The sequence below is a fragment of the Colletotrichum paranaense genome (assembly GCF_030867605.1).
Source record: "Colletotrichum paranaense strain IMI 384185 chromosome Unknown Scaffold_3.1, whole genome shotgun sequence".
Taxonomy (NCBI): Eukaryota; Fungi; Ascomycota; class Sordariomycetes; order Glomerellales; family Glomerellaceae; genus Colletotrichum; species Colletotrichum paranaense.
Window position 1 is genome coordinate 350,668 of NW_026848961.1, and position 23,952 is coordinate 374,619.

The 23,952-nt window shown below is 54.8% G+C and overlaps 7 protein-coding genes across 7 annotated transcripts; 6 read left to right on the forward strand and 1 right to left on the reverse strand.

Moving 5' to 3' along the window:
* Positions 1 to 483: 483 nt before the first annotated feature.
* On the reverse strand, positions 484 to 1,622 carry CPAR01_03651 (emp24/gp25L/p24 family/GOLD; the record flags this gene model as incomplete). Its single annotated transcript, XM_060487938.1, has 3 exons — positions 484 to 633; positions 760 to 1,065; positions 1,200 to 1,622. Coding segments are annotated over 3 exons (879 nt in total), but the record flags the coding sequence as incomplete, so codon positions are not given.
* Positions 1,623 to 2,060: 438 nt separating this feature from the next.
* Positions 2,061 to 4,019, forward strand: CPAR01_03652 (SWR1-complex protein 4; the record flags this gene model as incomplete). The annotated part of the gene is made up of 1 exon (XM_060487939.1): positions 2,061 to 4,019. The coding sequence occupies one exon, from the start codon at positions 2,061 to 2,063 to the stop codon at positions 4,017 to 4,019; it is 1,959 nt and encodes a 652-aa protein (XP_060352145.1).
* A 2,931-nt stretch (positions 4,020 to 6,950) lies between these two features.
* Positions 6,951 to 7,364, forward strand: CPAR01_03653 (uncharacterized protein; the record flags this gene model as incomplete). The annotated part of the gene is made up of 1 exon (XM_060487940.1): positions 6,951 to 7,364. A coding segment is annotated over one exon (414 nt), but the record flags the coding sequence as incomplete, so codon positions are not given.
* Positions 7,365 to 7,689: 325 nt separating this feature from the next.
* CPAR01_03654 (uncharacterized protein) lies at positions 7,690 to 7,983 on the forward strand (the record flags this gene model as incomplete). The annotated part of the gene is made up of 1 exon (XM_060487941.1): positions 7,690 to 7,983. The coding sequence occupies one exon, from the start codon at positions 7,690 to 7,692 to the stop codon at positions 7,981 to 7,983; it is 294 nt and encodes a 97-aa protein (XP_060352147.1).
* A 5,445-nt stretch (positions 7,984 to 13,428) lies between these two features.
* CPAR01_03655 (uncharacterized protein) lies at positions 13,429 to 13,719 on the forward strand (the record flags this gene model as incomplete). Its single annotated transcript, XM_060487942.1, has 1 exon — positions 13,429 to 13,719. The coding sequence occupies one exon, from the start codon at positions 13,429 to 13,431 to the stop codon at positions 13,717 to 13,719; it is 291 nt and encodes a 96-aa protein (XP_060352148.1).
* Positions 13,720 to 15,939: 2,220 nt separating this feature from the next.
* CPAR01_03656 (bacterial transferase hexapeptide) lies at positions 15,940 to 18,068 on the forward strand (the record flags this gene model as incomplete). Its single annotated transcript, XM_060487943.1, has 3 exons — positions 15,940 to 16,690; positions 16,753 to 17,945; positions 18,003 to 18,068. The coding sequence occupies 3 exons, from the start codon at positions 15,940 to 15,942 to the stop codon at positions 18,066 to 18,068; spliced, it is 2,010 nt and encodes a 669-aa protein (XP_060352149.1).
* Positions 18,069 to 21,195: 3,127 nt separating this feature from the next.
* Positions 21,196 to 23,952, forward strand: CPAR01_03657 (uncharacterized protein; the record flags this gene model as incomplete). The annotated part of the gene is made up of 3 exons (XM_060487944.1): positions 21,196 to 23,288; positions 23,400 to 23,811; positions 23,884 to 23,952. The coding sequence occupies 3 exons, from the start codon at positions 21,196 to 21,198 to the stop codon at positions 23,950 to 23,952; spliced, it is 2,574 nt and encodes an 857-aa protein (XP_060352150.1).

A 23,952-nucleotide genomic window follows, 5' to 3' on the forward strand; every position in this document is an offset into this window, starting at 1 on the left:
GACAAGAAGCTTCAGGGCCTTACTCTGAGCTGAGATTCACGCGCGGTCGGCCTTGCTACACCCGTCCCATCTGATAACGGCACGTATGCGGCGCATTTAGCTGTAAACGGAGGCTTTCACTCAGGGCAAGTTCATAGATGAGTAGTGGAGAACTAGCTCTTTCCCAAGATTGGAAAATGTTGCGATATGTGAGTTTGGTGGCGCACAATGACTGGACATTTCGCCGCGCAAGATACAAGTAAGAATTCTGACATTCGACGTATGCATCATTGACCGAGCCTCGCTTTTCGTAACTACAATTGGTGTGTATATCATTACAAATCCGTTGCCCAGCCCCTGGCCGCAGTGGCCTGATGCAATGAGCAATTTGGAAGCCTCCCTCCCTCTGTACGAGGCCCTACCAAGCACTGAGCATGGCCAATCGACCCTTCTCTGCTCTTGCGGGGCGCATCAAGCACGCCCCAACCCCTATTTTTGTTTCCCTTATGTGAGCTTCTGCTTGATGAAGAATGACCGCAGGTGAGACAATTGCCAGGTGCAGGTAACAGCGAGAACGGTGAGCTGGATAAGCATCCATCTGATGACACGGGCGTTGGTGGATTCGGACTGGTCTCTGAACTCGGCTTCGCGTTCCTGATTCGTTTTCGTCAGCATTGCTTGGTACCTTGGTACACATTGGCGCCAGATGGACGCCATATCTCCCGTCTCGAACAGTGGGAGAGAAAGCTTCTGTATCGGCTCTAATGGTGGAAGACTTACACGCTGGAAGACTTGCTCCCTGCGAATATCCTGCAGACGAGCGTTAAGGTCCTTGACGCGGGTCGCGATATCCTCGAGCTTGCTCTTGTCGGAGCTCTCGATCTCGGTGCTCTCGCCAATAGCGAGGTCAAGTGTCAGACGGATACCACCGTTGTGGGAGTGGAGCGAGAGCCAGCCGGCGCGGCCAGAGGTGGAAGAAGGGGTGAAGCAGAGCATGTGGTCGCCGGCGTCGGCAGCCGTGAAGGTGAAACGACCTGATGCCTGGCCGCGCTGAGAAACCACACGGTGGTCGTTGTCGAAGGTTTCCTACGAGGTAGATCATCAGCATGGATTTTCTTCTTGCTCTTGTGGGCACGCCAGTAAGAGTGACCCGGGTGCCTATAGCTATGTGGTAGCTCCAAAGGGGGGGGGGGGATGCGCGACCAAGGGGTTTGACTTACATCAACGGAAATGTAGATGCTGAGACCATCGTGCTTGGCCCACTGGTTGATCCGGTCATCCCACTCCTCGGCAGTGTAGTGGCCAACGACGAGCGTGTCCTTGGGGAGCTCCTCGAAGAAGCACTTGGGCGAGGTGCCGTCAATGTAGAAGTACAGCGCCTGAGCGACTGCGCTCAGCGAGAGCAATGGGAGAAATGGCCTCATGTTGTCGACGACGGAAGTTGAATGCGACTGACGAAGTGTAGGGCAAACCGCAGGTTTTTCGGGGCAGGGTCGATTCAAATTCGCGGTGCTCGTCGTCTGTCGGCTGTCGAGGGGGTGTAATTGTAGATGCTTCGTTTCTTCGAGTCGACAGCGCCAGGTCAGCCAGTTCGCTCGGGTACCCACATTAAAGTCCCAGGGTGCGCGGGAGTAACTCTCAAAGCTGCCACGTTCGAAAAATTGGTGGTGGAACAGGGGTGGCACTGGCCACTACCTCTTGGAACTTGGGGGAGGAAGTGGATCACGTGCAGTCCCCAAACGACAGACTGCGCGCCTGCCAATGCGACCTGCGCGTCCAAGGAAATGTACCTTTTTTGGATTCGAGATTTCGGATAACAGAAGCATTTGTAAGTCTCCGTCTTTCTTCGACGGAAACCACTCCATGAAACCACGAAGCTCACTGTCATCGACGAAATATCCCGAAAATAACTATACGACACCCGTTTCCTTGATGCATGTGACAACTCAGCGATAAATTGATGCCATCGAGCAGACTAGTGGCAATCGTCAATCGAAGATAAAATCCGCCCTTCCGACCATTCGCGCAGCATCACAACTACTCTTCAGCCAGCTCTTCCCTCCTCCCTACCCACCGCGATTATGACGTCCTCCGACGTGCGAGATGTCCTCAATCTCCCCGACAGCCACGGAGGCCCCCGACCGGCGAAAAAACAGAAGACGTCCGGCCCGCGGCCGAATCTCAAGGGTCTCGCCCGTGAGGTCCAGAATCTGGGCGGCGATAACCCGATCGCCATCGTTCCTGAAGTATCGATCTTCAAGAAGCGGCGATTCGCAAGCAGGAAACCGGCGACAAAGTGGGAACTTAAGCCTTTCACAAACTCAGCACGGGGCGACAGCGGCGCATTAGTACTGAAGCACTGGAAACGCAAGACACCGACGGCTACGGAAAATGGGCACCAGGGTGGCGACGCCGAAATGAAAGATGCGGAAGGGGAGCAGGCAGTGGTGAAGCCCGAGAACTCAATGTTTGCGAAATTCAACGTGGAGGTGGATGTGCCGCAGTACAGCGAAGACCAGTACCGGACGAACCTGCAAAACGACGACTGGAGCAAGGAGGAGACGGATTACCTGCTAGGGTTGGTAAAGGACTTTGACCTACGGTGGCCGATCATATGGGACCGATACGACTACTTGCCAGAAGCGATCAATGGAGAGGCGTCGGCAGACGGGGACGAGAGTAAGGCTATCATCCCCGTGCCGAAACCAAGGACGATGGAGGACCTCAAAGCGCGCTACTACGACGTTGCGGCGAAGATGATGGCGGTGCAGAAGCCCGTTCAGTACATGACGCAACCCGAGTACACCCTTCATGAGCTCATGGCCAACTTCAACGCCAACCAGGAGAAGCAGCGCAAGGACTTCGCCAACAACGCGCTTACCCGGAGCAAGGAGGAAGCCAAGGAGGAGGAATCACTACTACTGGAGATCAAGCGCATTCTCGCACGCAGCGACCGTTTCAACGAGGAGCGTCGGGAGCTCTACAACCGTCTGGACTACCCACACACTGACCAGGACATCAGCGCGTTCAAGTCCAGTGCTGGCTTACAAACTCTACTGCAGAACCTGATGAATGCCGACAAGTCCAAAAAGCGGAAGTCGCTCATGGCAGCGGACGGCGTCAGCCCCTCCGCGCCCGCGGGACAACAGCCCGCGGCTGCAGCGACAGCGACGGCCGCGTCAACAGACAACAAAGACCGCCGCGAGAGCATTGCTGCTGCGGCGGCTGCGACCCCGGCGGAGAAAACACAAAAGGAACCTCCCAGCAGCGTCGCGCAGACACCGACGGCGCCGGCAGGCGGAAAGAAGGGCCAGCAGCAGCAGGAACGCCGCAAGCTCAACGATGCCGAGATGCACGTCTACGGTGTCACGCACCACGACCGCCTGTCTAGTGGACCGACGTTCCGCTACGAGAAGATCAACAAGCTTTTTACACACAAGTCGAACCAGCAGCAACTGCGCATCATGAACACGCTCAACGAGCTCGACATCCCGCCAAGGCTAGTTATGCCGACAGCACCGGTAACAGCCCAATACGAGCTCCTGCTCGGCGCCGTCAACAGTCTGCTTGATGCTAGAAAGGTCACGGACAAGATTGACGCCGAGATCAAGCTCGAGCTGGCCAAAAAGGCGGAGCGCGAGAAGGCGAACCAGCCAGAGCCCGACCCGGCTGCTGAGAAGAAGGAAGGCGAAGGTCAAGGCCAGTCTACGGAAGAGAAGAAGGACAAGACCACCGCAGGGGGCGAGGGCGAAGGCGAGAGCGAGGCAAACGTCGAACCTAAAGCTGCCGCCGAGCCATCCAAGGATGATGAACCCAAAACCAACGGAGACGCCGGCGGTGGGGAGGCAACTCCCGCTGCGGACGGGGACAAAGCAGCTGCCGTAGCAGCTGCTGCGCCGGCCGCGACGGAGGAGGGCAAGGGGGACGCGGAGAAGGAAAAGTCAGCGCGACCGGGGAGCAGTGGGGCAACACATAAACGGAGCGCCAGCGTCATGAGTGCCGGGGGCGAGGAGAAGAATGCCAAGAGGCAGAAGAAGTGAAGCAAGTGAAGGCCATGTACCGTCAAAGTACCGTCAGACAATCAGGTACTTTGCCTTCTAGCTACGCAAGGCGCTACGCGCCGTGACGAAGATGGATGAAGTGCCTTACGATATGTATAATCACACACACACAATTGAGATTGAACCTCGAAGGAGTCATCTCCGCGCGTGACCAACCACCCCCTTCCTCTTAGGCCGGGGAGTGGGGCGTGATGGGAGATGCGAGCGCGAACTGTCGGTGTATGGATTATTGGTCAAAAGGGCCGCGGCAATATTTTGGAACCAAGATGTGGGAGCGTGGACAGGGACGGGTAAGGGTTCAAACTACAAAGTTGATTGGGCTGGTTTAGGTATCGAGGCAGAGCGATGTGGGAAAAGCCGCCGCGTCTACGGAGTTTGTCTGGGGTTAGTGGGAAAATGTACAAAAGCTTGAAACAAGGAAAATAAGAAACAGGACTGCTGCTTTTGCCCGACGTTGCTGGGTATCTTTGCTTCACGTGGGCGTTGTGACCGGGGGTACGTCTGGATGATGTGCCCATGTCTTGACGAAGTGCCCATGTCTGGATGATGCGCCCATGTCGTAGTGGGATGAAGTAGCAATGGGAAAGGAGGATCATGAAACAAAAAAACGCCGATAGGTATGCAGAAGAGCCGGAACCTAGCGGTGGGCAATATCAAAATGCTGCACCTCGAGGTAACCTTGTCGCTTTTGCCCCGCGCTTACACATTTGTATGGATGTCGTGTAAGTTGGTGTTGTTACAACGATATCGTGCCAGGGTTATGGAGTACAGGAGGCAAGTTTGACAACTCAAAAAGGGAGAAATGGAATAAGTCTCTGCAGTTCGCTTCTTTTACAATTATAATTGCGGCGGGATTAGAGGGTGGTTGCGAGAGATAAGGGTCCCTTCGGTGTAGGGGAACCCATGAAGTTCAACGCAGGACGTGACGTCTCATTAAGCAAGATGCAGCTCATAGGCGGCTGCAGGTGAGGCTAATCATCTTAATATAGCAACGGCAGCTAAAAATATCGACGTGGAGAGCGGTTACGGTTGGGAAGGTGACTGATCATAGCATGCCGCTTGCCTCGGAGCCGGGTCGTATAGTCTGCTGGAAGGGGGAAGGGGGGTTTATGAACGCACGAGACTGCCAGGGCCCTTTAGATCTCTGGACCCGCCTGTGACGAGACTGGCCGGCCCAATGATTGGAGGCCGATCGAAATGATGTCGGTGAAGGTCTTCGTGCCACGATCGTGCTTCTATTGACTTCAGGGTCCTAGTTCTGTTGTGTCCACGGATGGGGGTGTGAGTCGGAGGGCGTCAAGGTTGAGCGGCGGCCGCGTCAGGGACCTAATTGGCAATCTCGAGATCTTGCCTGCAGGGGAGAAGAGTTTCATACATATGGAGAGGGAGGTTAGACGAGGTCCAGAGAAGGAGGCGTCGGCGTGACGCTGGGGAACAATGGGCTCGGCTCCGTGTCTAGCCTTAGGTATCCTGGGCGTCGGTTCGTCGAGAGGCTGTCGTCATGCTAGAGAGCGCGGGATGTATGGTCGCTTGCGTACCTTGCAGGTTGAGAAAGCTAGGAATTTAGACATGTAACTGCTCGTCTGGCGCGTATGCCGCACGGCGCGGATACAGGGAGTGGGCTGTAGTCAGGCCTTTGGGGAAGGGGAGATCTGCAGGCCGCTCGCTCGGTCAAAGATGCCAGGACCAGGAGCGGAACTTGCTGTTGGGTCCGGTAGTTATTAATAGAGACCCAGGCGCCTCGAAAGTGTAGAAATTCATGGGTTGGGAAGATTGCCATGCCATGCGGTGGAAGAGAACTTTTCTAGAAGAAGGGTAGTCAGCAACGTGGAGTTTGACGTTGTCGTTTGCGAGGAGAATGAGGGAGCGCTTATGAGTGGGCGCTTAGTTGGAGTCGAGCGACACCATTGGCTGAAAGCCAAACTGTTGTAAGGGTTTGTGTGATGGAGCTGCGATGTTGTGCATGGCAAAGATCTTGACACTTCTAAGATTAGAAACACGTCGATATTTCTGAGAATAAGGGTCGTCTCTTGGACGACAATGGGTTTGAAAGTGACGTCTGAAGAGACATGAGGCGTGATGTGGTCAAGTTGAGAGGTGGTAGACGGGAAGTCGAGAGCCTGTCCATGCTCACGATCTATTAGGCCACATGATTAAGTACTTAGGTAGTAGACGCCATTCTGGAAAACAAGTGAAAGGATACTTTTTTTCAAAATTGAAACCGAAGAAGAGAGCCAGTCGTGCCAGTGTATCCACCCGAAGGTCACATTTCTTAGGGCCCAGGGGTCAGTTGTTTTCATCAAGGCTGCGATGATCGAGAACAATGAAGATAAAAGTATCCGTAGTTTGCAGTGAAAGAGATTGAATCGACGATACAACATACAGGGCACTCCTTCCCTACGCTTGTCAACCTAAGTTGAAGAAGCCGTGGTTTGCATCGAGTTACGGATGACTAAGGCAAGGTGGTACTGCCCGGGGACCTATCCTCAAGTACCTTAGAGTGCCGCGAGTGCCTTCTACATTAGGTGGTCGCGGGCCAAGCAGTCAATCTGTGGAGGTGCCTTTACTACGGGAGTCTTGTAACAGGTAAGGTATTCATCTTGATGGGAGCCTGGGGAAGGAACAGATCAATGGCGGCAAAATAGGAAACAGGCCGGGTGCTTTAAGGTAGGCTCTTGCCTCTGCAGGTTGATGATTCGGATACCTCCTGCCGCTTTTACCCAAGCCGAAGCTGGGCAGGTGGGCAGGTACCTGGGTCCTTCCGTCAATGGAAGTTGTCAACTGGGCAGTAGGTTCCTGACATGGAAGGCCCCTTCCCCCTGTCAGCGCGCTTGAATCTCTAAGCGGGCTCGGTAGCCCCCAAACTGCGGATGTCCCGTCGCCCGCAAAGAACTAACAACTGCAGATCGAGTCCCAGTGTTCCATTGCCCTCATCAACGTCAAGGATTTTTCTCGACGGTGCCGAATCGTTCATCGTTCCTGTGCGACCCTCCACTCTGTCCCGTCAGATTGTTTGCCAGACCCTCGTCTCCCGAGACACCGAGGCTCACACACTCTCTCGCACTCTTCCATGAGTCACTTTGGATTATTTCCATTCCCTTTCAGCAAATGCCGCCGCCCCATCGGGCTGCTATCGCCAATGAGACGCATTACCAAACTTCGTTTCGGCGGCTTTGGACCAACCACGGGCTCAGCATCTCCATAGAGATGTGGTGGGCCCGATATTTCTGTAAATTCCGGGGTGTATTATCCGCATCGCTCAATCGTCTGCTGGAAGTTGGAACCGAACGCCGTTCGTCGTCAGTCGTCGATGGCCAGGAATAGCAGCATCCTGCAGGACATTGGATGGAACGAGACATCTCCTGCGGACGATAACTACCTAAACAAGAACCAACACAATCCCATCCGGGCGCCGTCTTGTTCCCAGCTCTCGCCTTCCCCGAGCCGGCTCGAACCTTGGTCCATACAGTCCCCCTCGTTTTCTCATACCGCAGTCAATCTTACTCTAGCCACCTGATTGTTGGCCTGCCTGGTATGTATCACCGTCACATCCAACACACTCGACCGTCGTCAACACCCGATTGTACCTCGTCTGGATGGCCGGTCACCACTCTGGCACTCTGTCTCGGCTCCCGCCATAGGTCGACGTATGTACACCTATGCTGCCGTGCCCCTTTACCCCTGCCTCTGCTTACCCTACTTTATTGTCACAGTTTATCTCACCTCCACAATCCCTGATCAGTTGGTGACGGCACAATGCGACAGACGACGGACCAGGGGTTTAATTCTCGACTGCAAAAGAATACCTGAGTCCCTGACTTCTCTCGTTATCGAATCCCGTCGCCCCGCTTTTGTTCGCTTTACCAAGGTTCCCTCTTGGACTCGCCGCTCTCGCAGCTCCCTGCAACCTCGGTCCTCGAATTTGCTCCATTTCAACTCTTGATCCTGCGCCTTTCATCCCCGCTCGTCCAAAATCGCCCCTGCCTACTTCGTCGGAGGAGACCAAGATATGCCGCATTTGCCATGACACTCGACGCGTCGGCCATGTCATTTCATTACGGATCTGGCGAGACGGCCTCCTAACACATATAGCAGTTCGGCTGGCGGCCCAGAGGTTCTGCGCTGTTTGCTACCGTTGCCTTCCTTCCGTGCTCCACATCGCGGTGGTCATTCCGCATTTGTCTGATCTTTCGATGCGACAGTGGACACTGTCACACAGATGAACAACGGTCAACCAGACACAGTCGCGGAGTGGGAACCCCCATACGGCAAATACATTGCACCATTGTGCTGATGCTCTCAAACGCCTTCCATTTCGCTCCTCGTGCTTTTTGCTCCGGCTGGCCCCACGAGACGACATTCCCACAATTTCTGGTTAGGCTTTCTTCATTACCGAGCGACCAGGCAAAGGACTCACAAGCTCCACCAAGGCCAAGTTCATACGCATACAGCTATGATATTATCATTTGCAGACTTGACTTCGAGACAGTATTGTGATTCGTCGCATCGATAGACGCAAGCAACACAAGCCACGGCTTTTCTAGAGGAACTTGGCGTATACCTCGAGGAGAACATCCGCTGCCAAATACATGAGTCGGGCGATATCTCCAGGCGCCTGGTCAAAGATGCAACGACTAAGCAAAAACATAACGTCGTTTGCAAAGTCAAGTTGGGAAGCCAGTCAGCTGCAGGCCGTTCGCATTTCTGACTTAATTTTCTCCTGAATCTGATGGCCAAAGATCATAATGCCTTACCTTTGGTATGCGCAATAGACGGTGAAGGAGGTGTGCGCTTGTGCGCCTGTGTGTGACAAGATGTCAGCACTTGTGCAGCGAAATCGTGATAGCCGCATGAGTCTCCGACCAATGCAGCGCACATCACATTACCTCTGATCTAAGCAGGATGTGGAGGAATTCATCACCCTCGAGTCAAACTCTACGCGGCATCGCGAAGAGCCCATGACATCTCACCTTGAGCAACAATATCTCATGGAACGAAACCGACGGGCCAGCGTAGTCCCGGTTGCTAATATTGGACTGCCGAAGATTGGGCAAGTTGCGCCGTCGAGAAAGTCTCGTCTGTCTCGTCACAGCGCATGTGTCGAATCGAACCGCCCTGTTACTTAACTCTCCTCCTCCCGCACATCAGGGCTTCTCGTTGGCTGCATATCGACTTGTCGCGAACCAATCAGACCAGTGATGCCGCTTAGCTGCCATCACGGTAGGTGTGGGTGGGTCGCGGCGGTAAAGATACCCGGGCGAGGAGCGGAGGGCGACGCTGGTGCGGGTGGGAGGGTCGATTCGGACGCCTCCGCGCTTTTTTCTCTTTTCTTTTCGCACACCCGCCCTGCGACAAGCGCTACGCACGATGTGAAGGAAGGGGTGCAACAACTTGCGATACCCTTTGGTCTGGAGACACTTTGACCGCCGTCAGAGCCGACGACATAATGCCTTCTCTTCCAACGCCTTGCCCTCACATACGCAACAAAGAGACGAGACGAGACGAGCGGATCGGTTCCGGGCAAAGCTGGGGTAAATAGCCCAACAACGCAGACTGAAAGTCAAGTTGCCCTCTCAGTCCCACCCAGGATTGCACGGCTAAAAATAATCCACCTTGGGCTGTATCCTGGTCCATCTACATCGGAAGATTAACGTTTTTGTTTCACCCCTGCCCCGTCAGAGGGACGAGAGCAGACACCACCAATCCACCACCAGACTTGAATGTGAAGGGAACCTGGGAAAAAAAAGATGGGACAGTCACTACGGTCACTCTCTCTGAGTGCTATCGCCGAAGTCACTTCACCTGGGCTCTGTGCCGCACATCCAGACCGTCCCCATCCATCTCTCTCAAGTCTCGACAGGAACACCCACCATTCAGCCTAGGTATCTGATCCCTGAGACAAACGCCCAAAATCAACACCCCGATTAACGAGCAAAGAGATTGGCAGCCGCGATCTGTATTTCGTAGGTAGCTGTTTCCGGAACAAGACTGGCGCATGCGCTGCCGCGACCGGACAATTGCGCGGCCAGATTGTTGCGACAAACGCATGGAGAGTTACTAGTGATTGCAACCCTACAGGGTCGCTACATACCGGGAGACACCCGCGCACAGAGAATGCCACCTAGAGATGAGCGGTGCAGACGGTGCTGTTGCGTACGGATACCTCACAAGTCGAAGTCTCCCGCGACTGGTTGTCACGCTGAAGAACGGAGCCAAGGGCCGAGACACGGCTCAGCGCGGACGCGGAAATGGGACTATCCCCTCACTAATCTCACGCCAACTCAACACCAAAACCTGCTAGACGGTTGGCTTGGTGCACTGCCGCGTTTGCTAGCCCAGTTGGCGGCAGATTGCAATCGAACGGGATGACAATACGAGCCACAGCCAGCTAAGCCTGGTTGTTGACGACGATACCCGACGTTGGCGTCACACTTGAGGGTCTAGCTACGACGCTGAGCGTGCTTTTTAGACGCGGCGAAGGGAAGTGGGCTCGCAGAGAAGGGGAAGAGAAGAGAAGATGTCACTGATCGCGTCAAACTGCATGACACGGGGACCCTATCCTGACAGCTCCATTGGTTACTACATAATGATGATCAACCGCATCCGCCGGCAATGCTCGCTCTCACCTCACCACTACTACCTTGCGCCGGGGGGTACGAGGCAATTTCGCTGATAGCTCAGTCTGGTTGGCGGATGTTCACAGTATTTTCCCGTTGAGAGTGAACCTCCGTCCAATCTGAGCACCTATCGTCAGAAGGGTCATTGTTGCACACGGTAATGAAGGTCCTCAACACTCCGAAACAGCCGCTGTACCACCGCTCCATCCCGAGTCAAAACCAACTATGGCCACTATGACGAGGATGAGACCCCGTTTGACATGGACTACCGCGTGGCCATGTGCTATTTATGAAGACGTGAGCGGATGAAGGGACCAAAGGTTCGACCAGGATTGCTTCTGCACCGAGGGGCGGTCGTCCTGCGTCTTATAGCAATGGCCGGGGTGCTTGGTCCGGACCTGGTGGACCAAGCGACACCTAGGCCTCGGGGTTTCCTTTCTTCACCTTCCTGAACGTATCAAAGCCGTTTTCTGCCAGAGTTAAGAAACGTGGGAGACCCTGGCGTCAGTTCTCTGCGGCACGGCACACCTGATAATTCGACCCTGGCCAAACAGCGGTCAAAAGGGTTACAACGAGGGTCAAGCTTCGTGAGAGCGACAAGTGGAAACCAGTGTAACGCTACAGGCGGGCAGCGTCTCCGGATGCGCGAGGAGCCTTCTTGGTGAACCGCGAGAGTGTCTGACTGTCTGGAACGCTTTGCTCAGGCAACGACAGTCGGTCAAGTTGTACAAATCTTGGGATGGTGGAGTCGAGGCGGCATGCTGACGATATGACCGGGACAGTGACGAGCGGCGAGCATGTCAAGGTTGACAGGGCTAGCGGATGCAGGCTGGCCGCTGGCGAAATCATGGGCCCGGGTCGTCGCCATGCTGGAAGTGAGTCCTTGCGTCTTTGGCGAAAGCAGCCGGCGGCTCTTGTCATGGGCGGTCGCTTGTTTCCTGCCCCCAAACTCTGGAGACACTGGAAATGACGACGGCTCACGGCCGCGGCAGAGCGGGGGCCAAAAACACACCTTGCCATGCGCCGGTAGCCTTCAAAAGGGGGGGAGGGGAGCAGGATGGCAGATCCCTCCATCAACCTCCCCCATCACGTGGCAAAGGTTTAGAGACGTATTATCAAGCACACATGTGTGCGTACGTGCACACTACCTCAGTTTCCTATATCACTACGGTGCAGTACGTGTACAGATACAGGACACTGCCATTATGCATCACTTAGCCCAATATCGCATCGCGGGGAGGTGGGCGATACGGCCGGTGAGGCCCGCGAGATGATGGTGTGTGCCAACCCTTGTAGCCTGGAGACCAATCACCGCGACACGGAAAATAGTTGGTGGGCATAGTCAAATTGACTCTCACTCATGACATCGAGCCTACGGGTGATGAGAGACAAAGGTTGCAAAGAGAAAGGAGATATTTGCCATTCCACGGCTTGGAAGGGCAACGGTCTTGGACTCACGGGGGAGCTCGATTTGGGGATGGAGGCAAGGCGAGCAGGAACGGCGATGGGCACAAGCACGGCGGGCATATCCCAGCCCAGGCCCGGCTAGCCCAGGTCGACCTACCGTCAAGCACAGTTCAGTTGAGTTGTGATACGTACTCCGTACAGCTGGAGCGACCAGACGCGGGTTGCAGAGGTCGTCGCTCACGCCCTCTCCCCAAGTCTCCAATGGCCTGTCAACACGCCCCCTCCTTTCTGCATACCATCCCCCCCCTTGTTCATGCCTCGCCAGGGGACCCAGCTGGTGGCCGTGGAAGCGACGACAAACGCAAGTGGCTACTGGCAGCAGTATCGCGCGAGTACTTTGTGGCGGTCGAGTACCCGTGGGAAGCGCCATGCCGCGACCCAATGCTGCTCGTGTTTCCCGGGTTTAGCGACGAAGGACTGGGGTGTCTGGGAGGAATGGATCCGTATGTATGACCCAGGAAGGGGAGGAGAAGATGAAGAGAGGCGATACGGATGCCTCTTGCATGTTCAGACCAACACTTGCACACACACACACAGAGAGAGAGGAAGGGCGAGCGAGAGGAGGGGGCTCTATGTGTGGATGCAGCACACAAGGTGGGATTTCGCGGGAGAAGGGAACCAGGATCAAGAAGAAAGTGAGTGAGGCCACACTCTGGGTACTTTTTGGAGAGATTTTGTAGTGTCTTTCTCTTGATCCGTACAGGATACAAAAGTAACGAGGCACCCGCCGAGACCAGCGTCTCGTCCCTGTTACCCCGAGAGGTATTTCTCGTTCCCTTGCAATTGCGGTCGCAGCCCAGCGTGGACGTTGAATACGGACGACGGACACACAGAGATCCTTCTTCTTAATTATTTGGCCATTGTAGTTGAGCTTTGGCGAGTGAGCGCGTAACATCGGGAGGGAAGAAAGAAAAAAAGAAAAAGGCTGGCTGGTTCCCGCACTATCAAGGGTAGCCCTTGGCTCGCCTACACCTCAGACTTTCGACAGTGCCGGCTTGTCAACGACTGGTTCATACCTTACCTTGCCTTGCTTTCCTTGCCCACCACGACGGCTACGGGGACGAACTAAGGCTGCGGCTACAGATGCCAGACGCTTCTGCGGATACATTCTACAGTTCATCGGAGTAGGTGCACTACGAACGGAGTACGGATACGACAGAGACAGAGCGCGAGAGAGAGAGAGTGAAAGAGTAAAGGTACCTCGAAACGATTAGATACCAAGACACGACCACGACCACTCCGACCACCACTTTCAAACTCAAGGTTCGCTACCGCTACCACTACCACTTGCACTTCCACATGATATGAACATATTCCCTACCCTCTGCCCCCCCTTCGTCACACTTACACTTTCTTGTCATCTCACTCTTTCGCCCATCCCACCCGTCAACATCCGACACCACCAAAACTATTTCCTCTTCACAGTCACGCAGCCTAACTCATCAGGCAGGGCAGATTCATTGCGCTCTACACGTTCACTCTCTACACCCCAGAGGCAAACGGTGCGCGGCAGGCAAGGTTCAAGCATCGATACAGACGGATATCCCTACCCGTCCAGCATTCTTGACTTGAACTGGCATTTATACTGGGTTTAGCGGAATACATTGCAATCCGAGTCGCGTTACAGCCACAAGTCACCTCACCTTACCTCAGTGGCTCGCGACGTGGGAAATTGTCTCCTCACTCTTCAGTGTTCCACCCCCCGAACAGGCGCAGCATAATCGCGCGTCAAAAAACGCTCAAGCGCCGCCATACAAAGCAGCCATCATCCCTCGACTCGGACAAACCCCTGAGACGGGGAGAAAGGAAAGAGACGGGCCTTGAACAGTTGGACACAAGGGCAGCGGCAAGAAGCTGGACTAATACTCTATTCTCATCCTTTTGATTTTTTGTCTTTCTCTTTCTCAACTTTGGGGAAAGAGAAGACGAGAGAGAGAAAGAGAGGCGCACGGTACCTTTAAGGAGAACAACGCCGGCGCAGTTTCCCCTTTGGTTCTTTTGATACTCTCTACTTCCTCGCAGGCGACACACCGAATCGCAGGCGCGAATTTTCATCTGCCTGCTTCCGTCTCATACGCACACTCACAACAACACACATCTCACTACTGCCATCACCTCTCTCGGCACGGGCAACCATCCAACTACCACCGGTACGGCAAATTGCGAGCAAATTGCGGAGCTCATTGTCTACATTAGATCCCAATTTCGACCTTGAGCGTCCCCATCGTCATCGTCATTGTCATCCCTGGCCGGACGCAACCGCAATACGAACCCCGTCCGTCAAGCCAAGACCACGCATGCGCTGAACTGCTCCAAGGGCCGATTTCATCTGGAGCACCTATTTCTTCTCCAACGCAGACAGACCATCGCATCTACGGACACTTCTAGCTCGTTTCCTCGTGTCGGATCCAAGGCTGTACCAATCCGGGTTACCGCTAGCAAACACAGCCAGGTACTACACAGTACACACAACTTTCAAGTCGAGTTGTTGTCAAGGCAGCCAAAAACTCCAGACAACATCCCAATAGGGATATTTCATGTGAGTGAATCTCTAACGTGTCTGCTGCCCAATGTTCGCTCCAACTCTTTTGCATCTGCGTTTCTTGTCTCCTTCATCTGCCACCCAAAGGCCAAACAAGACAAGGGCAGAAACTCTCTTGACGGCGTCGAGCATCCGTACAGGCCGGGACGCTGGGTCGGGCTGTTCCCATCCAATTTCTCTCACACATATTCATACACCAAGGGCTGCACAGCCTCAGGTCTCAGCGGCATCTTTCTCACCAATTTCTACCCTTGTTCCACCCCCGGAGCGGACAAGACACCGCTCTCGCTCTCTCGTCCTTGTCGCACGTTCCCAAGACAAGGTACCTTGCCTTTTCTTTTTTCTTTACTGACGCACGCGCGCACAGCCCAGCAAGCAATTATTTGTCCCACGCCCCTCCCCCCGCCGACGCCCACTAAAAAAGAAGGGAAGAAAAAAGTCCAAAGCTCAAGCTCCCGCGACCTCCGCGCGCCGCGTACCGAAGCACCACCGGCGGCAGAAAGCAGCAACAGCTCCAGCTGCTACCTTAGCTCCAGTTCCAGTCCCAGCACCACCTTGCCAGCTGCAGCTGCACCTGTACTTTGTACCAGCACTCTGTCCCGCCAGCAAAGAGTGTCATCATTGCGCTTGATTACCACCTCACTCTCTTTTTTTCCCTCTTGTGCAGATCTTTGAAAGGGACCAGGGGGTAACGCGAGGAAAGGAAAGAGGGAAAAAAAGAGAAGAAAACTTTACCCACCCCCACGACAAAGCAACGACTTGGATCTCAACCACGCCAGACAACAGGTCCCCATTTCTTACTCATCCACATCGACCTCTCACGGAAGATCATCTCCCAAGAGACTCTCCAAGTCCGGAAGATATCGAGGCGCCCTCCCTGTCTCAAAAAGCCGCTCGCTTGCTCGCCTCGGACCTTCAGCCCAACGCTGTCATAGCTGTTGCTGAGTCCTTCTACCTCTCCGTAGCTCTTCCAGAGCAACATTCCGCTTAGCTTGGCTCGGCCCGAATCGCTGATTCTGGCTCTCATTGACGCGCGCGAACACCTGCGCACCCTTTTCGTCAACATCATCTCTGTCGAAGCTCCCCGCCGACTGACTATTCACTCACCACGCGACGATTATCCGTCAACTTACCTTGCCGCCGGTCGCTTGCTGCATCTGCGCAGCTATTCTACCACGGCACAAATATCGCTTGCTCGGCCTAACGCGCCTGCATAGCGACATAACGACTTTCACCACTCAACGTCCGAGTCGGTGAGGTGCCGTTTTGAATCATGTCAACATTTACTGCCCTCAATGGGGGCTCACCAAAAACGTCAGAACCACCCAACCCGCCCGCCGACGCCAGTAGAGCCCCGTCAGACGAGCGCACCAATGGACAACCCGCCCTTCCTGAGCCCAAATCGACAGCCGCCGTAGAGCCCTCCCCAAGCCAGAGGGAGCCCTGGGCCGGCCCCAGCCAGGACAGATCCCCGTATCAAACGGCAACTTACCCCGACGTTGATGGCTCTCATAAGAGAAAGCGATCAAACTCAGTAGAGCTGAGGCGAGAAGCTCCCGGGCGTCAGGAAAAGTCCCCGGAGGCCGCTTCTCAACCCCACCCACCAGAATCACGTGAACCCTATGGAACGCCCTCGCGCGATCATCGCCCGTACGCTGAACGCGAAGATTCAAGGGAACAGGGTGAGTCATGGTATTCACGGGAGGGAAGAGAAAGAGAGAGGGAGAGGGAGGAGAGGGGTTACTACGATCAACCTTCTGCAACGTCTACCCAAGGTCAATCCGAGGAGCAAATTGGGGAGGCTCTGAGACGCGCTAACCAGATGGATGCGAATGATTACGACAACACCAGCCCTGACGGTGATGATCGATCTATGGCCTATGGATCTTACACCCCTGGCGGATCCCGTGATATGCTTCAATCCGACAAGGCGAAGAGAAAGCGAAACTTCAGTAACCGAACCAAGACGGGCTGTCTTACATGCCGAAGGAGGAAGAAGAAGTGTGACGAGCAGAAGCCAGAATGTAGGAGATGCCCTGATCTTTGCCATTTTTTTGTTTGAGTGATAACGCTGACCCTTTTCCAGGTAGCAACTGTCTTCGTGGAGGCTTTGTCTGTGCAGGATATCCTCCGCAGCGAAATACGGCTTGGCAGAAGCCGGACAGCAAGGCCGCCGCCATCCCCTTGGAGTCCAAAGACCCCAGCTACGTCCCACCTGGTGCTTACGGTATGCCACAGCAAGCTCCTTACGGCAGCCAGCCAGCCGTCGGACCAAGACGAGAGGCATTACCTCCCTACCGCGGCCAGCCCTTGCGGATAGATCCTCCTCAGGGCCGACCCCTACTGACTGACGACGACCGGCCGACAGCCTCGACGATTCCCAGTGCATCGGTTGCAAGCCCCGAGACCAAGCTATCCGCCATTCCCTACACTCCAGCGAACGCCTTCCCGACGCCAATTAGTGCTCAAGGGCCTCCCCATGCCCCCTTCTCCGAGAGAAAGGACTACCAGCGTGTGCCCCCGTTACACGACATTAGCAGGACTGTGCCGGAGCCGGAGACGCCTCATCCTGGCAACACGCTGCCGCAAATCAACATTCTGCACCCCACGAGGTCGAACAGCCCCATCCCGCAGCCTCCAGCAACTAGCAATGCACAAGTCGCCGCGCAGCTAGCTCTATCGCACACCCAGTTTTCTTCCAGCCGGTCTAGGACGACGAACAAGGAGGATATGCTTGCCGGCAAGCTCTACTACCCATTTGATAAGGAGCTTGTCCTTGAGCGCGAACGGTGCAGCGCTGCATGTTGGCGATTCAACAACTCGACGAACCCCAACAACGGTGTCTCGCCAACCGAGCGAGGCCGCCTGTTCCGTGAGATTTTGCAGCCTCGCGACCCTATCCAAATTTCGCCAACAGTTGCATCGCCAGTGACCAACATTGGAAGAGTGGGCGAAGACGTAGTTGTGGAAGCGCCATTCACTTGCGACTACGGGTACAATATCTCTCTTGGGAAGAATGTCGTTGTTGGCCGAAGTTGCACCATCATCGACACCTGCGAGGTCAAGATTGGCGACAATTGCCACATTGGACCGAACGTGAGCATTTACGCGGCAACGCTACCCACCGACCCTAAGAAGCGCTTAGGTAGCAGGGGCCCTCAACTTGGCAAGCCTGTCACCATCGAAGAGGACTGCTTCATTGGTGGAGGCGTCATTATCCTGCCAGGCGTCAGGATTGGGCGCGGAAGCACCGTTGGGGCCGGTGCGGTTGTCACCAAGGTATGTCGTCGACATGCGCTCCCTCATCATGAAACTCTAGTCTAACATATGCTGCAGGACGTCCCTCCCTTCACCATCGCTGTCGGCAACAACGCTAGAATTATCCGCGGCATTTCCTCCTAAGACAGCACTTGGTCTCTGTCTGCTTCCCTATCTCTTCCTCGCTGCTATGATACCCAGCTGCGTCTCATTGTACAAAAGCGTGTGTGTATGTGTTGTGATTTTTTTTATCTTATTCCATTTATTCCATATCATTTCTTATTATTGTTTCTACGATTTGGAGCCAAGCGCAAGGAGCAAGAGAGGGAACCACCAAAAAAGAGCCTGGCGTTTTCTAATACATTGGTTTCCTTGACACGAAGCTGGCTTGATGGGGAAACAGGCCCCATGGGTCTAGCTAAGCTAGTTGGAGAGAAAAGCACGAGGAGGCACCGATTTCGTGGGGGTTTAGCTCTGGTGGCTCGAGACGGAGGCCGGATGGACGAGCTTACTTTACATTGACAGCAAAAGGCTGTCAGTGCACAAGAGGAGGCAAACAGTATTTGATGCGTTGTGTGTTGTGTGTATGTATCTTGATGCTGCCTAGGCAACGAGATGTCGGGCATGTCGTCCGGCATAAGATCGGTAGCTTTATTGCATGAGGCAAATGAAAGTTGTTGCCAGACATGACGTCGATGAATCTATTCAACTTGTGCTGTGCAATGTGAATAAGCCCCACTGGCGGATGGAGATCGAGATGCAAGTTCAACTACTGCCGTCTGTCTCGATCCTGCCGCTCCTCATAGACGCGGGCACATGACGTGCCAAACTAGCCCTATGAGACAGTAGCGTGCAGCGTCAAAATGTTTCAAGCTTGTCAAGAAAATTTCGGCCTCTCCTTGGCCTCCTTGGCCAGCCTATACTCTCTGTACAGATGGGATGACGGGATCACGAAAGAAAAAAAAAACGGTGGAGAATTAGGGGTCATGGCGCGGTAGAAGACTGGGACTGGTCGGATATGAAGCAGTCCGATAGACCGCAGACGCCAGCCAGCACGCGCCGTGTAAGTGATGATGGATAGAAATAGGTAGGTAGGTAAGGTATGCCGTTGCTCTTTTCCGCAGTGGCGTGTAGTATCGAAATGTTTCAAGATCCAGGGGTAGCAGCACGGCGTTTGGATCGTGCAGCAGGTCTGCAAGAGTAAAGAGCGGCCTTGCCGATACGAAGATGGGATGATGGGGGATCACGGAGCAGGCAGAGACCAGCTACTCATTGTCTATAGGACTTTTGAGTTAGAGTAGGGTCATGGCGGTAAGATGAATACTTGGATAGGCGCTTCGATACGAATGCCATGTTGAGGGCAGAGTAGCACAGATGCCGGTGGGATTCATTTCAGCCTTAGCGGTTGTTTCTTCCTACGTGCCAGAGGGCGTTAGGCGTAGGTTGCGTTCAATATCTCGGGCCGTGCGTGTGAAGTCCGAGAGACGGCCGCCCCGATGTACGGCCCGCGGTCATGGTGAGGAATGCAGCGCTAGTGGCGCTAATGATATCCCATTCCAGCAATCGATGGGAAAAGAAGTACGAGAATGTGTGGGCACTAGAGTAATCCTCGGATCCGGATACGTGTGCTATTGTTGGATAATCTGTACGGGTATGTAAGTGTATGTAAGGTGAGATTTTGGGTGCACGTGAACGGCGGATTTACATGTACGCCAGGCGTTCCTGCATTGTAAGAGGTGCCAGGCTAAACATAGTTGTTAACAGGAAGCTTGAATCTTAATGTTCATGTGTTCATTGGACGGCATAGGGCGTTTGACGGATGGCGGAAAACGAGGAGGGAAAGTGTTTGGACGTTTTCTTTGGAGAGGGGTGAGGAGGCGTGTAGGGAGGGGTTGAGAGGATGGCAATATACCATAGTAGGTAAAAAGGGGGAGAGAAACCACGATTGAGTTTTGAGAAAAAGGTCTGTGTCTCTTTGGGCACTGCTGTCCCTGTCGGTCAGAAACATTTTGACTTGCCCTCTTTACCAAGCTCTTCCTTGGTCTCCTGTCTGGTTAGCATGTGCAAGGTGGGGGAGGCGCACACACATACACACTACTTGAGGGTGAACGGACGAGAGCATGCGGAGTGTTTTGATTCCATGATCGTGAGAGTCCGTTTGAGAGGAGGTTCGTGTAGATGTTTCGGCGTTTAGGAGAGAAAGTTGGGACGTTCCCGGTAGGAGACCAAAGAGGGGGAGAGGACAAGGGACAGGGTTGTGTCATATCGTGGTTCGTTCCAGTGGTTTAATTAACTTCGCTGTAAACTCGACCTAGAGATGCGAGATTTGCCTTGGCTCTGCATGTTCTCACGGTTTAATTGTTCATCGGTAAAGCTTGTCCGAACCGCTCGGACGTTTCTTCTTTCATGTAGTCTAGTGTAGTAAAGGAGGGAGTAAAGAGCAATGTCATAGAGAAGACGCTTACCGTTGCTTTCTGCCTTCTTTACAGAAAAGAAGTTGAAGAGAATGGACGTGCTCATCGATTGCAGTCGCTCGTGCCGAAAGGTAATCAATGACACATGGACGTCTATAAATGGTATACAAGCTCGATGCAGAAAAGCGGCGTTTCTGACAGCTGTAAAGCTGAGCTCTAAAAAGAACTTCGGTGTATCCCGGTATATTGTGGCATACGGCGGTGGTGATTTCTCTCGTTTTCTTGTTCGTGGTGTCGATGAGATGATGTTCAATGGAAGTTGAAGCTTATGGATGCCTACCATTGGTAAGGTACGTATTAGAGCCGGAGATATGATGTTTCCAAAAGGGGAAGGCGTAAAAGCCGGGGATTAACCCCGACTAACAAGCACCTTCCAAAGTTCCTCCTCCTCCCTTCCTATGCTTGTGATGACGATTGCTCTCCTTCCATTGCTCACTGACATTGGTCACGTTTCCGGGAAACTTGCATCTCCATTGCTCTTCCGGGTACTGCTCCATACTCTTTTCTGCTTCTTCCTCAAGAGAAACAAGCAGCTAAACTCCGGATCACTTGCATCCCAGATCGGTAATCCATCTCGGACCTCGTCTTACCTCACTTCGCCCAAGCTCACTCCTCTACACGCTACTCTACGGGAATCTGGGACATCAACTCGGCCGATAGCCATCACCCCACACCCCGACAATCTTATCCAAGGGGGTGTATTCCAAAGAAAAGGGGTGAAGAGAGGGAAGAGTGCCTTAGATCGAGGGTAAGGTAGCAGAGCCGACTCGGCCAGCGCAAAGAAGAGGGAACGAACTATGTCGTCCGCGTCGGACATCACTCAGTTCACGTCCGTCTTTCGTGCTCAGTCTCTGTCCGACGGCCAGCGCAGGGTGACAAAGCGCAACCGTCAACCCGTCTCGTGCCTAGCCTGCCGCGCGCGGAAGCTACGATGCGATCGCGCACTCCCATGCGGTGCGTGTGTTAGGCGCGGGGACGAGGGGGCATGCAAGTTTGGGGCTGCTGCCCCTGCCTCAGCTTCTACTTCTGCTTCTGCACCTGCACCTGCATCTGCATCTACACCATCTACATCTGCTTCTGTCTCTGCCTCTGCGTCAGGCGGCGCTAATGCTGTCACCGGCACCGGTTCTATTACCGTTTCTGGAAGCGATGCTATTCCTGTCACCTCTGGCGGAGGCATTGGGAATACTGCGACCTCGACCACTCGTGGAAACGGGAATCTAGCCGCTATCACTTCAGATGGAGCTACTCGTCATCGACGTGGGAGTGGAGCGGGACAGCAGCCGCGTCCGGAGGTTCACTTCCGCCTCCGAAAATTGGAGGATATGGTCCAGGACCTCGTCCGGAGGGGCATGAATTCATCCAAAGACCGTGACCGGAACGGCCCCCAGTCCACCCCGGCACCGGCCTCAGGACCCGGCCCCACCAAGTCCACCGGGACCGTCAACGCCGTGCCGACACCACCGACGGACTCGGAACCACTCCAGAGCGGAAGCAGCAGCACCGGCGATGACTCCCCAGCCCCGATTGCTATCGACGGAGACGACGCCTACTACGGCGCAACGCACTGGACCGCTCTCCTCCATCACATCCGCGAGATCAAAACGGCCCTTGAGCCGGATCCTACCGTTGCTCCTGAACCTCCCGAAGGTGGCGCCTGCTCCATCGGCCCAGACTTCCTCTTCGGCGCCGTCGTGCCCGTCTCCCTGCCGGAGGTTCTCTACAGCCTCCCGCCACGACAGGACCTCGAGAAGCTACTCGGCGTCTACTTCAACGCTAGGTTCACCGCCGTGCCCTTTATCCACGTCGGCCGCTTCCAACGCGAGTACGCCGCTTTCTGGGCCAACCCGGAGTCGATGAGCTGGCTCTGGATCAGTATCTTGTTTTCCATAATATCAAACGCCACCGTCATCGTCCGCGGTAAGGGTAACGCCGAAGCACTCGGCCTCAACCCTGCAAAGCTCAAAGAGGCCTCGGCGTATTCGGGTCGCGCGGTGCAGTGCCTCATCAAGGGCAACTACCTCGCCGCGAGACCTTACTCAGTCGAAGCGACGCTCCTCGTCGCCTACTCCCGCGTACTAGGTAGTAGGGACATGGACCCGGTCCTCTGGAACATGTTCGGCGTCGCCACGCGCCTGGCCCAGCGCCGCGGCTACCATCTCGAGCCCTCGCACCTCTCGGTACCCATCACCCCCTTTGACGCCGAGATGCGCCGCCGCGCCTGGTTTTACTGCGAGGCGTTTGACCTCCTGCTGTCCTTCCAGCTCGGCATGCCGGCCATCGTCCACGAAGGCGACAACGACGCCGTCGGGCCCGAGAACCACCCGGACGAAGACTTTGACGAGAACACGACGACGATGCCGCCGCCTCGTCCGCCGACGGAAGCCACGCCTTCGCTCTACTACTGCTATAAGTCGAAACTCTGCCGGATCCTTAGGCGCGTCATCCGCCACGCCCTATCCCCCGCGCAGCCCGCCTACGCCGAAACCCAAGTCCTCAACGACACCTTGCACGCCTGGCACGCCGCCCTGCCCGCTGTGCTGCGCGTGAGGCCGATCCGGGAGACGGGCTTCACGGAGCAGAATCATACGGTCATGCAGCGGCTGATGCTGGAGCTGATGTACAGTAAGGCGCTGTGCGTGCTGCACCGGCGGTACCTAAGCAGGGAAAAGGGGTGCTATAACGGGGACCCGCGCTTCGCTTCGTCGAGGGAGATCTGCAGGGCTGCGGCGCTGCGGGTGTTGGATTTGCATGCCGAGTTTGATCGGGAGGCGAGCCCTGGGGGTAGGTTATTTGAGGATCGGTACATGTTGAGTAGTTTGACGTTGCATGATTTCATGATTGCTGCCATGGTTGTCTGTTTGGATCTGAATGAGAGTACGGATACGAGGTATGTTCTCTCGTCTTAGGAGCTGCTCCTTTCTTGGCTGGAAAGGGGGTTATGAGGAGAATAGCGGGCTTGAGGATGTCTGAGTTATTTTTGCTAACAACTGGGGAAAAGTGACGAAGACTATGAACGAAAAATGGAGGCCCTCAAGACAGCAAGCGAGATCTGGTCGCGGAGGTCAGACTGCTCCAAGGACGCAAGGCACGCGGCGGCGGTCCTGCGGGCCATGGTCCAGCGCATATCACGCCAGAGGAAGCAGCAGCACACCGACAATATCACGAGCACGGCGGCAACGGCTGAGACGGCAGCGAATACAGGCAGTAGTAGTTTCGATGGCCCATATCGAGACCCGGCTCTGTTCAGCGAGTCGTTGGCTCTGCACTCTGGGTTTGGAGATGTTGATGGCTTGCGTTGTCAGACGCCAGCCCAGGGCCAGGGTTTCCTTGGAGAGGGGGCGTATCAGAACGATGAGTTTGATTTTATGGCGTTGGATAATGCTTTGAACGATCCTGCTAGTGTGGACTGGGTAAGTTTTGACAGAAGATGCTTCCCTGAAGAATTATGATCTGGAGAGATTATGAACTGACGATTGACGCAGAGCATGTTGGATCAATACTTGATGCTGGACCGGGCTGGGGAACTGGCGATGGACGTGTCCCTCGAATAA